At 37.2% G+C, this 12,990-nt stretch overlaps 1 protein-coding gene across 1 annotated transcript in view; it reads left to right on the top strand.

Annotated features, from left to right (window-relative positions):
- Positions 1 to 97: 97 nt before the first annotated feature.
- ZGRF1 (zinc finger GRF-type containing 1) overlaps positions 98 to 12,990 on the top strand; it is an 80,780-nt gene continuing 67,887 nt past the window's right edge. Inside the window, 4 exon segments of the mRNA XM_059377410.1 lie at positions 98 to 318; positions 3,420 to 3,509; positions 5,849 to 5,929; positions 11,922 to 11,981. Coding sequence (XP_059233393.1) covers positions 3,489 to 3,509; positions 5,849 to 5,929; positions 11,922 to 11,981 — 162 coding nt within the window. The 5' untranslated portion in view covers positions 98 to 318; positions 3,420 to 3,488.

The raw sequence follows: 12,990 nt of genomic DNA, 5'->3' as shown, positions 1-12,990 counted from the left end.
GGTGGGTCCTGATCTGGTGTGGTCCCCGCTTGATGACGTCACGGACTTTCGCCGGGGAAATTCGAAAGTGGATTTTATGGACAGGTGAAGTCAGTTGTTTCCCCCGGGTGAGGGTGGCTAGGGAAAGGGGTTTGAGCGAGAGGCGGCGTCGCAATTTAGGGCAAAAGGTTGAAAGAATCTATTCCGCCCGAAGCGGACCGTTGCTGGTGCTATATGGAACCAGGTTTGGATAGTGGCAGTCACAGCCTGCTTGGAATCTCTGTTAAATTGTGCCCTCGTCTTTACCGCTTTCCCCAGCCTCTGCTTTGCAGTTCCAGCGTAAGTGTAAAGACCAGAGAGGGTTTTGGTTTTTGCATTTAGGACTGACAGAGGATTAAGTCTCTGTGCCTTTTGGTTACATATTATCATGGTAATTATTTCGGCAAATGAAATGTGGGCTTGTCTTATTTTGGATGAATGGCTACTTAACAGGATCTTGGATTGGAGACTCTGGAACTTTTAAATCTATGAACCGTTTAGAGATGCTAAAGGTCCTGCTTGTTCCCAAACAAAAAGACCAAAAACATCTCATAGTTAAAAGGAGGAATGGCTCATATATTATTGAGAACACCGAATTTTATATATGAATGTATAAAGCAACGTAAGGACGTTTGGGAATATATATGTTGGGGGGGATATGTGTGCGTGTTTGTGGTTATATAATTACCAGAGCATCTGAGGTCTCCATACTGCCTTAAAAACTTTGTACATTAAACTTTCACATGTTGGAGGTGGGTCAGCAACACTTGATGTGGCTAGATGAAGACGTTCAGAAATTTTTTTTATATTTGCACTTCACTTAAATACGTCATTTGTTAGCTAATGCCGTATTTCCTAGTTGATGTAAAAAAAGGGGGGGGCTGTTGACTACTTCGAATGTAGGAATTAAGCCTCTTCTAAATATTTAAAAATGAAGTTAGCCTTTTTAAAAAAGCTTGTCTTTGTTTTGTTATAATCTAATTTACCACTTACGAGGGTATTGATCTTCACAGTACCCTTTAAAATTGTAAGTCCTGAAGTATTAACTCTAATTTAGGAAAACAATGGGGAATTTATCTTGCAGTTCCTAAATAGATTATAAGTAAACTTAAATTAGTAAACACTGGATTACTCATCTGTATTTTGTGGTGATAATATTTACTCTTCAGGATTCTGAGATTGACAAATATGTATATAATATAGTCCAATTTTTGCCTGACATGCTAGGTACTCAATAAATAGTCCTGTCATATTTGTGAGTTGGAGCACCAGAATTTAGACTACTTAGTTTAAAAAATTTCTCATTCATTTTCTTCTTTTTTTTTAAAAAGAAAACTCTATGCCCTCCATGGAGCTTGAACTCATGGCCTGGAAATCAAGAGTTGCATGCTCTGGCGACTGAGCCAGCCAGGGGCCTCTAGGCTACTTAGTTTGAATTCTGAATCTGCCATTTACTTATTTTGTGTTCTTGAGCAAATTACTTACTATTATGTACCTAAGTTTCCTTTCTTGTAAAATAAATGTAAAAAATAGTATCTATACCATAAAATTGTGAGCATTTAAAGCATGTTAAGTGTCCAGCATAAAGTTACATTGAATAAGTGATAACTCTTATTAAAGAGATCTCATATCAATAACTGCCACATGCCAAGCACTGTACACCTTGTAATCTCATACAGATGTAAAATGTCCAACACATTCAGTATTGGGAGCAAGTTGCTCTAAAAGCAGTAGTGAATGATGTATTTTGCTGGACCTCTGTTATTTTCTTGGCATTCATTAGGCATTTAGCAATTCCTTTGGGCTTGAGTAGAGGGATATGGGAGTTTTATCTCTGGAAGGCAGTGCCTCTCTCTGTAGGCCTGTCCCCTGTCCTGTGAACTATGTTATGGGTCAAGTATTCATCTCTCATTTGCCTAATCCTTTATCTCTCCTATCTCAGCAACCAGTGTAATCTTTGTAAAACACAAGTCATTATGTAATCTTATTCTTAAAACTGTACCCTTTGCACTTTTATAGAATAAAGTTTATACAGCTCAGCATAGCAGAAGTTCCTCTGACTCCGATTATTGCTCATTTTTTTCAGTCTTCTCTCTCACTGTTCACTGTCTTAAATAGACCCCTTAATTGTACTGAGTTCCTTGGTCATGCCTTGCTCTGTCTTTTACAGGCCCTTGTATATATTAATTCTTGTTTGGAAATACATTCCTGGCATCTTCTTTCAGTTATGGTTATTTCAGCTTATAGCTTAAATATTTATGTTCTTCCAGAAACCTTATTTGATGCCGTAGACCCAGTTGGGTGCCCCTCCTGTGCTTATTTCTGACATGTTTTATTGTAATTACTTTTTATCAACCTGCTGTCCTGGAAATTCCTTGGTTAGAAATAGTATTTGTTCATTTTAATACCTCAACCCAACAATGTCTGGCAAATACTAAAGCAAGTACTAAATAAATACATGTAATTTATAAATAATATGTGTGTGGTTTATCTTATATGTATGAAGAGGGAATTGAATCCAGAATTGCAAATAATAGTTTTATTTAATCATCCTAGGTCTTTAGCCCTCTGTTCTCAAACTTGAGCATATATCCCTATCACCTGCAGGCATGTTAAAGCGAAGCACTGGGTCCAACCTCAGACCTTCTGATTTAAAAGTTCAAGGATAAGACCCAGGAACTTGAATTTCTAACTACTTTCTAATTTCTAACCAACAGCTGATGCTGTTGGTTCAGGGATCGTACCTTTGGAACCACTCCTTTAGAAAAAAAGATTTTTTCTTTGACATCTCTATTTACTTCTTCAATTCACCATCAGTAATTTTAGATTTCCAAATTTGCCCACAGTAACAGTTTTATCCAGTAGCATAGGATAAATACAGTCCTTATTGTAGTGATAGTGAAAAGATTATTCCTTACAGAGGAAATTTGTGTATTAGGTCCTGGATACTGTGATTTCTTGACTTTAAGATATAAAATGTTTGTATTAGGTCCTGGATACTTTGATTTTCTTGACTTTAAGCTATAAAAGGGAACATTAAGAACACAAGGGGGCCATCTTGTGGTGGCCATAGCAATTCAGAAAATGGAAAGCTGAAGCTCTGTATAAGAAACTCAAATGTGGGGGAAGAGGGATCATTTTCTGATCCATGTTGTGGCACTTGGAAAAAAACTTAGCATACTACTAATTATTTTATACATTTTACTTGGCTGTCTTTTTACTTGGAAAATTCTTTTTCCACTAGGTGGGATCACTCTTTTATTATGTAATTGGTATCAGATGATTTGGTAATCACATAGTCTTAGAACTCTTAGATTTCTGTGTCAAGAGTTTGTGGGAAACAGTTGGATTTGATACTCTTTTCATCGGGGTTGAATATTCTTTGTCTATTTTCATTTTAGGTTGTATAAATAATTGAATAAGCACCATTATTTTTTGGACCTGACTGGTGTATAATTTCAGAAGAAATAATGGAAAACCAGGAATTTATTGTGAGTCTTACAGTTTTCACTATTTCCTTTTTTCTTTTTTTTTTAAGTCCCCTATTTTAAAAATTTTTTAAGATTTTATTTTCAAGTAATCTCTATACCCAGTGTGGCTTGAACTCACAACCCTGAGATTAAGAGTTGCATACTCCACTGACTGAGCCCCCCAGGCAGGCTCCCCACTATTTCCTTTTTTCTTTCTTCCTTCCACATTTCACAGATGTCTTGCTGGGGTTGACAGATTTAACAAAAAACAAAAACCCCAAAACCTAAAAGCAGGACACTTAGGTAAATTTGAATATCAGAAAAACAGTGAATAATTTTTTTGGTATAAGTATATATTTCTTAAATATAGCCCTCGATTTTTCTGGCAATTTTATCTCTTGCCTACGACTCACATTAGTTATATAAAAATTCTTGTAAGATCTTCGTTGTGATCAGGAAATAATTTCTTCTGAAGAAGTGCCATGCCTCTTCTATCTATATCAGTGATTCCTTTTTTTTTTTTTTAGAGATTTTTATTTATTTATTTGACAGACAGAGACCACAAGTAGGCAGAAAGGCAGGTAGAGAGAGGAGGAAGCAGGCTCCCTGCCAAGCAGAGCCCGATGGAATCATGACCTGAGCCGAAGGCAGAGGCTTTAACCCACTGAGCCACCCAGGCATCCCCTCAATAATTTTTTTTAAAGATTTTATTTATTTATTTGACAGAGATCACAAGTAGGCAGAGAAGCAGGCAGAGAGAGGAGTAGGGAAGCAGGCTCTCTGCTGAGCAGAGAGCCTGATGCGGTGCTCCATCCCAGGACCCTGGGGTCATGACCTGAGCCGAAGGCAGAGGCTTAACCCACTGAGCCACCCAGATGCCCCTAGATCAGTGATTCTTAAACTGTTTGGTCTTAGGATGCTATTAAACCTCTTAACAATTATTGAGGAGGGGCGTCTGGGTGGCTCAGTGCTTCCTCCTCTCTCTGCCTGCTTCTCTGCCTACTTGTGATCTCTGTCAAATAAATAAATAAAATCTTTAAAAAAAATTATTGAGGGGATGCCTGGGTGGCTCAGTTGGTTGGGCAGCTGCCTTCGACTCAGGTCATGATCCCAGCGTCCTGGGATTGAGTCCCACATTGGGCTCCTTGCTCGGCAGGGAGCCTGCTTCTCCCTCTGCCTCTGCCTTGCACTCTGCCTGTGATCGCACGCGCTCTCTCTCTCTCTCTCTCTCTCTAACAAATAAATAAATAAAGTCTTTAAAAAAAAAATTATGGAGGAGCCCAGAGAGTTTCTGATTATGGGGCTTATACCTATTGCTGTCTTTCATATGAGAACTTGTAACAGACATTTTATTTTATTTTATTTTTTAAAGATTTTATTTATTTATTTGACAGACAGAGATCACAAGTAGGCAGACAGGCAGGCAGAGAGAGAGAAGAGGAAGTAGGCTCCCTGGTGAGCAAAGAGCCCAATGTGGGGCTCGATCAAAGGACCCTCAGATCACGACCTGAGCCGAAGGTAGAGGCTTTAACTCACTGAGCCACTCAGGCGCCCCTGTAACAGACATTTTAAAAATATTTATTAATTCGTTAAAAAAACCCATTACATTTAATATAAATTACTTTTTAAAAATGGAAATAGGTATATTTTCCAAAACAACAACAGAAAAAAACACGTTGAAAAGAGTAGCATTGCTATACATTTTTTTTGCAAGTCCTCTTAGCATTTGATTTAATAGACCGCTAGATTCTCAGATCTGCCTCTGCATTTAGTCTGAAAATGAATTTCGCAACATTATACATACATAACCCTGGGAGACCACCATGCATGTCTGAAGAAATAAGAGTGAAAAGGCAAATAACATCACGGAAGCAGTTTTGATTTCAAGAACCTTGAAAAAGTCTTGGGAACCTCTAAGAATCTCTGGACTACATTTTGAGCACAGATCATGACTTCTGTGTAACCCAACAAATTTTTTCCTTGCCACTGACAACTGAAAAGCTCAAAATGATTTTTGTTGTTCAGTTAACTTTGCAGTTTTCTCTTTAGATTTTACTTCTTTCAACCCTGCCTTGCCTTTTACTACCTAGTTTTTTTAAGATTGATTTTTAAAAAAAAATTTAAAATAACCATAAACTCTATGCCCAGTATGGAGCTTGAACTCAAAACCCTAAGATCAGAGTCACATGCTTTACCAACTGATTGGGGCAGGATCCTTAATGTTTTGTTTTTATCGTTATGGTATCTTTTACTTCAATAAAGGATGTCTAAATATTTTTTATATGTAGGAAGGGTATAAGAATATGCAACATTAAATGCATGTAAGTAGAAACCATTTCTTTTGTCCTTTTGGAAATAAGGTACTGTATACTCATCAAAAGATGAAGAAGTCAAAAGTATGGCAAGATGGAATTCTGAAGATCACTCACTTAGGAAACAAAGTAAGTACAAAGCAGTTGACTCAAAAGCTAGATTCTTGCCTTTTGATTGAATATTAAGAAGACTCTGTAGATGGTAAAATGTTGGCTATGTCCATAAGCTGATATGGTATGAAAACAGAAGTTGTCCAGTAATTGCCACATTACAGTGATTAATTTGTTAAAATTAAAATTTGTAAAAGTTCAGTAAATAGTATTTACTTTGTTTTGATTTTTAAAATTTGAAATGGATTTTTTGTAAAGTTTTTAGGTATTTTGAAACATTTTTATCTTTGCAGAAAATAAGAGTTTAATGGTACAAAAAACCTTTTAAAATATATTTCAAACACTGTAACTGTTTTAGGAAAGCTGCCAATTTCCAAAAATTTTGTAGAGTTCTTCTATTTTCACATTTTCTTTGAATCTTACTTTGGTTATGATATGATCCTGTCAGTCTTGAGAGAATTATTTACCTGGGTGATCTTTCACTTTACTAGATATAGTGATCCTTTTTTATGTGCTTTTTTCTCATCCCAAGTATCTCCATCTGCCGAATTGTAATTTTCTCTTACTAGTTCTTATGACCTCATGCAACACTCTTGGCTGTTCCATTCGTCATAATAATTCTTTGTTTGACTTCTGTGACACCACATTTTCCTGAGGTTGCTTACTGATATCTAAGTATTTTTTGTGGGCTCATTCTCTTCTCCAACTTTGAAGTTTTCTTTAGAACTCAGCCATATATGTACTTACACAGAAATATATAAATAAATGTAAGTCTTTCTTTTTTAATCTTTTCTTTTTAAAGATTTTATTTTTTATTTTTTATTTTTTTTTGAGAGAGAGTGAGAGACAGCACGAGGTTGGGGAGTAGACAGAGAGGGAGAAGCAGACCCCCAACTGAGCAGGAGCCTGGTCTATCCCAGGACCCTCGGATCATGATCTGAGCCAAACACAAATGCTTAACTCACTGAGCCACTCGGATCCCCAAATCTGTGTGTGTGTGTGTGCATGAAGAGAAAGGGAAAAAAGAAATTTATTCTAGGGAATTGGGTTATGTGATTGTGGAGGCTAACAAGTGCCAAGATCTGTGGTTGGTAAGATGGAGACCCAACAAAGCCAATTGTGTAGTTTCAGTATAAATGATGGGAGGTTTGAGACCCAGGAAGAGGCAGTGTTTCTGATTGAATCAAAAGGCAGAATACTTATGTCCCAGCTTAGGGACAGTCAGGCAGGAGTTTTCTCTTACTCAGTCTTAGACTGATTGGATAAGGCCCACCCACTTAGGGAGAGCAATCTGCTCCATTTACTTATTTTTATTGAGGTATAATTGACATTTAACATAATATTAGTTTCAAGTATACAACATAATGACTTGATATTTGTATACATTGCAGAATGATCCCAGTAGGTGTAGTCACCATCTGTCACCATACATAGTTAACAATATTTTTTTCTTTTATTTTTTGTAATAAGGACTTTTAAGATGTACTCTTAGCAACTTTTAAATATGCAATGCAGTGGGGCACCTGGATGGCTCAGTCAGTTGAACAGCTCCCTTTGGCTTGGGTCATGATCCCAGGGTCCTGGGATTGAGTCCTGCGTTGGGCTCCCTGCTCAGTAGGGAGCCCACTTCTCCATCTTCCTCTGCCTGCTCCTCCCCCTAGTTGTGCATGCTGTCTTTCTGTCAAATAAATAAGTAAAATCTTTAAAAAAATATGCAATACAGTATTATTATGGTCATCAGGCTATACATTGTTTATTTTATAACTAGAGTTTTGTATCTTTTGACTCCCTTCATCTATTTAGCAATGCCCCCAGTGCCACTCTCCCCCAGATCGATTTTTTAAAAAAGCTTAAATTGTCATCTGCCAGACATGCTATAAATGTGTCAACTTAGTCTACATAACTCCACTTTTAGAGTACTATTTTTGTATATATTTTACTGAGGTTGAAACTGAGACACAGAAAGATAAAAGTAGTTTGTCCATAGATCTCACAGCTAGAGAGTGGAGGAGTCATAATTAACCCTAGCCTTTTTGACTCCAGAGCCCATATCCTAACCAGTCTGTTATAGTTTCTCTTAATACTACAGAATTGAAAGAACAACTTTATTAGCCCTACTCCTCAGCAGATACAGATCTCCATATTCTTGTTTATTTATTTATTTATTTTTATTTTATTTTATTTTATTTTATTTAGGGATTCCTGGGTGGCTTAGGTCATGATCCCAGTGTCCTGTGATCAAGCCTGGTGTTGGGCTTCTTGCTCATCAGGAAGCCTGCTTCTCCCTTTGCCTCTTTTACCACTGCCCTTACCCCTGCTCATGCTTGCACTCTCTCTCAGACAAATAAGTAAATAAAAATTTTTAAATAATTAAATTTTATTTAAATTCAATTAATTGACATAGTGTATTATTAGTTTCAGAGGTAGAGTAGAGTTCAGTGATTCGTCAGTTACATATAACACCCAGTGCTCATTACATCACGTGCCCTCCTTAATGCCCATCACCCAGTTACCCCATCCTCCCACCTGCCTCCCCTCCAGCAGCCCTCAGTTTTGTTTCCTATAGTCAGGAGTCTTTTGGGGTGCCTGGGTGGCTTAGTTGGTTAAACATCTGCCTTCAGCTCAGGTCATGATCCCAGAACCCTGGGATCAATCCCCATGTTGGGCTGTCAGCTCAGCAGAAAGTCTGCTTCTCCCTCTCCCTCTGCTGTTCCCCCTGCTTGTGCTCTCATTCTCTCTGTCAAATAAATAAACAAAATCTTTTTTTTTTAAGATTTTATTTATTTATTTGACAGAGAGAGAGAGATCACAAGTAGGCAGAGAGGCAGGTGGGGTTGGGGGGAAGCACACTCCTTGCTGAGCTGAATCCCAGGATCCTGAGATCATGACCTGAGCCGAAGGCAGAGGCTTAACCCACTGAGCCACCCAGGAGCCCCTAAATAAATAAAATCTTCAAAAAAAAAAAAAAAAGTCTCTTATAGTTTGCCTCTCTCTCTCTGATTTCATCTTATTTTATTTTTGCCTCCCTTCCCCTGTAATCCTGTGTTTTGTTTCTTAAATTCCACATGAGTGAAATCATATGATAATTGTCTTTCTCTGATGGACTTACTCCATATTCTGTTCTTACTCCATGTATTTATCTCTGTGAAGTTATCAATAGGAGCAGCTTTTCAATGTAGAAAGGCTACTTATTTGTGAATTAACAATTAAAACAGAAAAAGAAAAACTAGTTTTGCTTTAAGACTTCAAGTTCAGTTTATAAATCCGATTAACTTCAGTTTAACTTTCAGTGGGCTTAGTGTTCAGTCAACTTAAGTTGAACAAGCTAATACTCTTTTTAAAAAATATTTATTTGAGAGTGAGCTTGCAGAGGAAGAGAGAGAGCATGAGTTGGGGGTGGGTAGAGGGAGAGGGAGAAGTGGGCTCCCAGCTCAGCAGGGAGCCCAATGTGGCACTCAATCCCAAGACCCTGGGATCAGGACCTGAGCTGAAGGCAGACACATAGCCAACTGAACCACCCAGGTGCCCCACTAGATACTTTTTAAAAATTATTTATTATTATTATTATTTTATTTATATATTTTTTTGAGAGAGTGAAAGAGAGAGAGCGTTGTGAGCATGAGTGGATCAGAGGGAGAGGGAGAGGGAGTGAGAATCCCAAGCAGGCTGCACACCCAGTTCAGAGCTTGATGCAGGGCCCCATATCATGACCCTGAGATCACGAACCGAGCCAAAAGCAAAGTCAGGTGTTCAACTGACCGAGCCATCTGGTTGCCCCAAGCTAGATACTTTTAATAATCAAAATATCAACAAACATAACATTTTAAATATTTTAAATTTATAAATTTATTTGATTTTTTTTCAAAGATTTTATTTTTAAATAATCTTCATTCACAATATGGGGCTTGAACTGACAAACCTGAGATCAAGAGTCAAATGCTCCTACCAAACCAGCCAGTGCTACCCTGACCCCTCCTTTTATTTATTTATTTTTTAAGGTTTTATTTATTTGACAGAGAGACACAGCGAGAGAAGAAGCACAAGGCGGGGGAGTGGGAGAGGGAAAAGCAGGCTTCCCACCAAGCAGGGAGCCTGATGGGGAGCTCAGTCTCAGGACCCTAGGATCATGACCTGAGCCGAAAGCAGATGTTTAAAAACTGAGCCATTTAGATGCTCCTGTCCCCTCCTTTTAAAATAATCTCTACATCCAACTTGGAACTCGAACTCACAACTCCAAGATCAAGAGTTGCATGTTGTATTGACTGAGCCAGACAGCTGCCTCTAAGTTTCTTTCTTTAGCATTTTAGTTTCCCTAACAAACAAAACCTCCCAATTAAATCCTTCTAAGATTTTTTTTAAAGATTTGTTTATTATATATACATGTATATATATAGAGAATGCATGCACTCGTGCAAATGAGGCAAGGTGCAGGAGAGGGAAAATCTGAGGCAGGCCTTTCCCTGAGTGCAGAGTCCAACTCAGGACATGACCCCACGACCTTGAGATCATGACCTGAGCCAAAATGAGGAGTTGGATTCCTAGCCAAATGAGGTACCCAGGCACCCCAACATTAAGATTTTGAGTTCTATTTTTAACTTAATGAATTTACAGTGTAATAGGAACATCTAAGTAATTGGCTTCAGACACCTGGAACTCAGGAAGGTTCTGGGCTACTAATACTGATTGGGAGTATGTGGCATTTAGATGATATTTGAAGCTTCTGGAGTACAGAAATAAATGTACGAATCCTTTAACCTGTTAGGGGTTACACACTATTCTAGGGGATACAGAGGAAACAACATGTGAACCCCGATATTTCGACTTCGTAGAAATATCATGGAGGTTACAAACCAGTAAACTAAATGAATATGTTTGTCTTGTGGGTTAGGCAGACAACAAGGAATAGAGTGAGCAAGGATGAAAATGGAAATCAGGGGGATTATGTAGGCCTTATTGGTCATTGTAAGAGCTTTTGTTCTTATTCTTTGGGAGCTGTGGAGACATTGGGAGGATTTGAGCAGAAGAATGATATGGTCTGGTTTGTGTAGATGATATCACTCAAGAATGGAGTATAGAGGGGTGCCTGGGTGGCTCAGTCCATTAAGCATCCAACTCTTGATCCTACCTCACTCAGTTCTCACTCTCAGGTCTGTGAGTTTAAGTTCTGCTTTGGGCTCCACACATAGTGTGAAGCCTACTTAAAAGACAAAAATGGAGAATATAGAATATAAAGAATAGAGGGGAAAAGATAGAGCCTTTGTAAACACTGATCTTTTAAATAGCTATATTGAGATATAATTCACATGGTTTTCAGTTCACCCCTTTAAAGTATTCAGTTCATTGTTTCTTTGTATATTCACAGAATTTTGGAATCATTACTATAACATAATTTTAGAACATTTGTAACCCCCAAAAGAAATCCTATACCTGGTTATGGTTACTCCTTGGTACCCACCTCCCAGTCCTAAGTAACTACTAGTATACTTACTGTTTCAGTAGATTTGCCTGTTCTGGACTTCTCACATAAATGGAATTGTACAATATGTGGTCTTTCATTAGATGACTTCTTTCATTTAGCGTGTTTTCAAGGTTCATTCGTGTTGAAGCATGCTTCAATACTTTATTCCTTTTATTGCTCAGTAGTGGGATTATGACCTGAGCCAAAGGTAGATGCTTAACCAACTGAGCCATTCAGGCACCCCATTTACTCATCTTGCTTCCTGTTTTGCCCTCTCAGGCATTCCAATTCTGTTTTCTTCCAAGTTCCATTCTAGGAACCTCCTGGTAGAGATTAAGTTCATGAAATTCTGATGCATAACCTTTGCTGTCTTCCACTGACTGAAGAGTTGCTTAGGAAATATTTGAAATAGATGTACTTTCTAATGCAAAACAAAGAGGGTAATTCTTTCATTTTAAGATTTACTTATATAACCGTGTTTGATTTGCTATTGAAGATGTTTAAGAAAAGCAGAATTATATATTTTTTAACATTTATTTTGTTTTGATATAGGCAATTTTATATGATGACAAAGGAGGATGTTTGGAGAGTATATTTCTTAAGTGCCTTGAGGTATTTTAATGTTTCTATCTTATTTTTAAGTTACTTAAATCTCTGTATTTAACTTAAAAAAATCTCTTTACTTCCTTTATGAATATTGTTAAAGAGTATAGTCATGGTATTAATGGTATTAATTATAGCTAGTACTTTAACATTTATTATTAGCCACCTCTGTGGTAAAAACTTTTAGATATTGTTTCATTTAATCTTGAGACAATTCTTGTGATTTTTTTTTTTAGATTGGGAGTACAGTACTGAAAGATTCAGTTACTTGCCCATATTCATAGAATTGCAGTGGTAGGGCTGGGATCTGGACCCCAGAAACTGACTCTGTAACCTAATTGTATTACATGGTCTCAATAGGCTGAGAATTATAATGGGTAATATTTTCAGAAATTATTCCTATATATAATATTTTCTCAAATATTCTGTTTTTCCTTTTGGAGAAAGAAAAGGAACTAAAGGCATATTTTAGTGTAAAGAATAAGGATATTAAAGTTTGGTCATTCTGGGTTTTAGATGCTTCCTAGCTAACCTAGCTTCTTTTGTGTCTAAATTCTGTACTGTAGTACATAGACCATAGGATAGACTTTACTGTGTTGGTCTAAAAATTAGAAATAATTTATGTGAACTTCAGTTTAATATGGTCATTTAAAAGTGTTAGTGTATATTCTTATTGTGTTGATTTTGGCCATGGTGTTAAATTTTTTAAAAAATTTTTTGTGGAATTAATAGTGGTTGTGGTATTTCCATATTTACCAAAAGAGTCTATAAAAAGCACTATCTTAGTAGATGGTTAATTGGGTCTAACTACTGTTGTTATTATTTCATTTTAAATTATTTCATTAGGAAAGACTAAGCATATTATCTGTGATAATACACAGATTTCGGGTATTACCAACTAGGCTGATAATCTTATTTTTTTTTTTAAAGATTTTATTTATTTGAGAGAGAGAGAAAGAGTGAGCAGGAGAGAGAGAGACCATGAGCAGTGGGGAGAGGCACAGGGAGGTGCAGACTC

Source organism: Mustela nigripes, chromosome 1, assembly GCF_022355385.1.
Source record: "Mustela nigripes isolate SB6536 chromosome 1, MUSNIG.SB6536, whole genome shotgun sequence".
In the NCBI taxonomy this organism is placed as follows: Eukaryota; Metazoa; Chordata; class Mammalia; order Carnivora; family Mustelidae; genus Mustela; species Mustela nigripes.
This window is presented reverse-complemented; position numbering and strand designations above follow the sequence as displayed.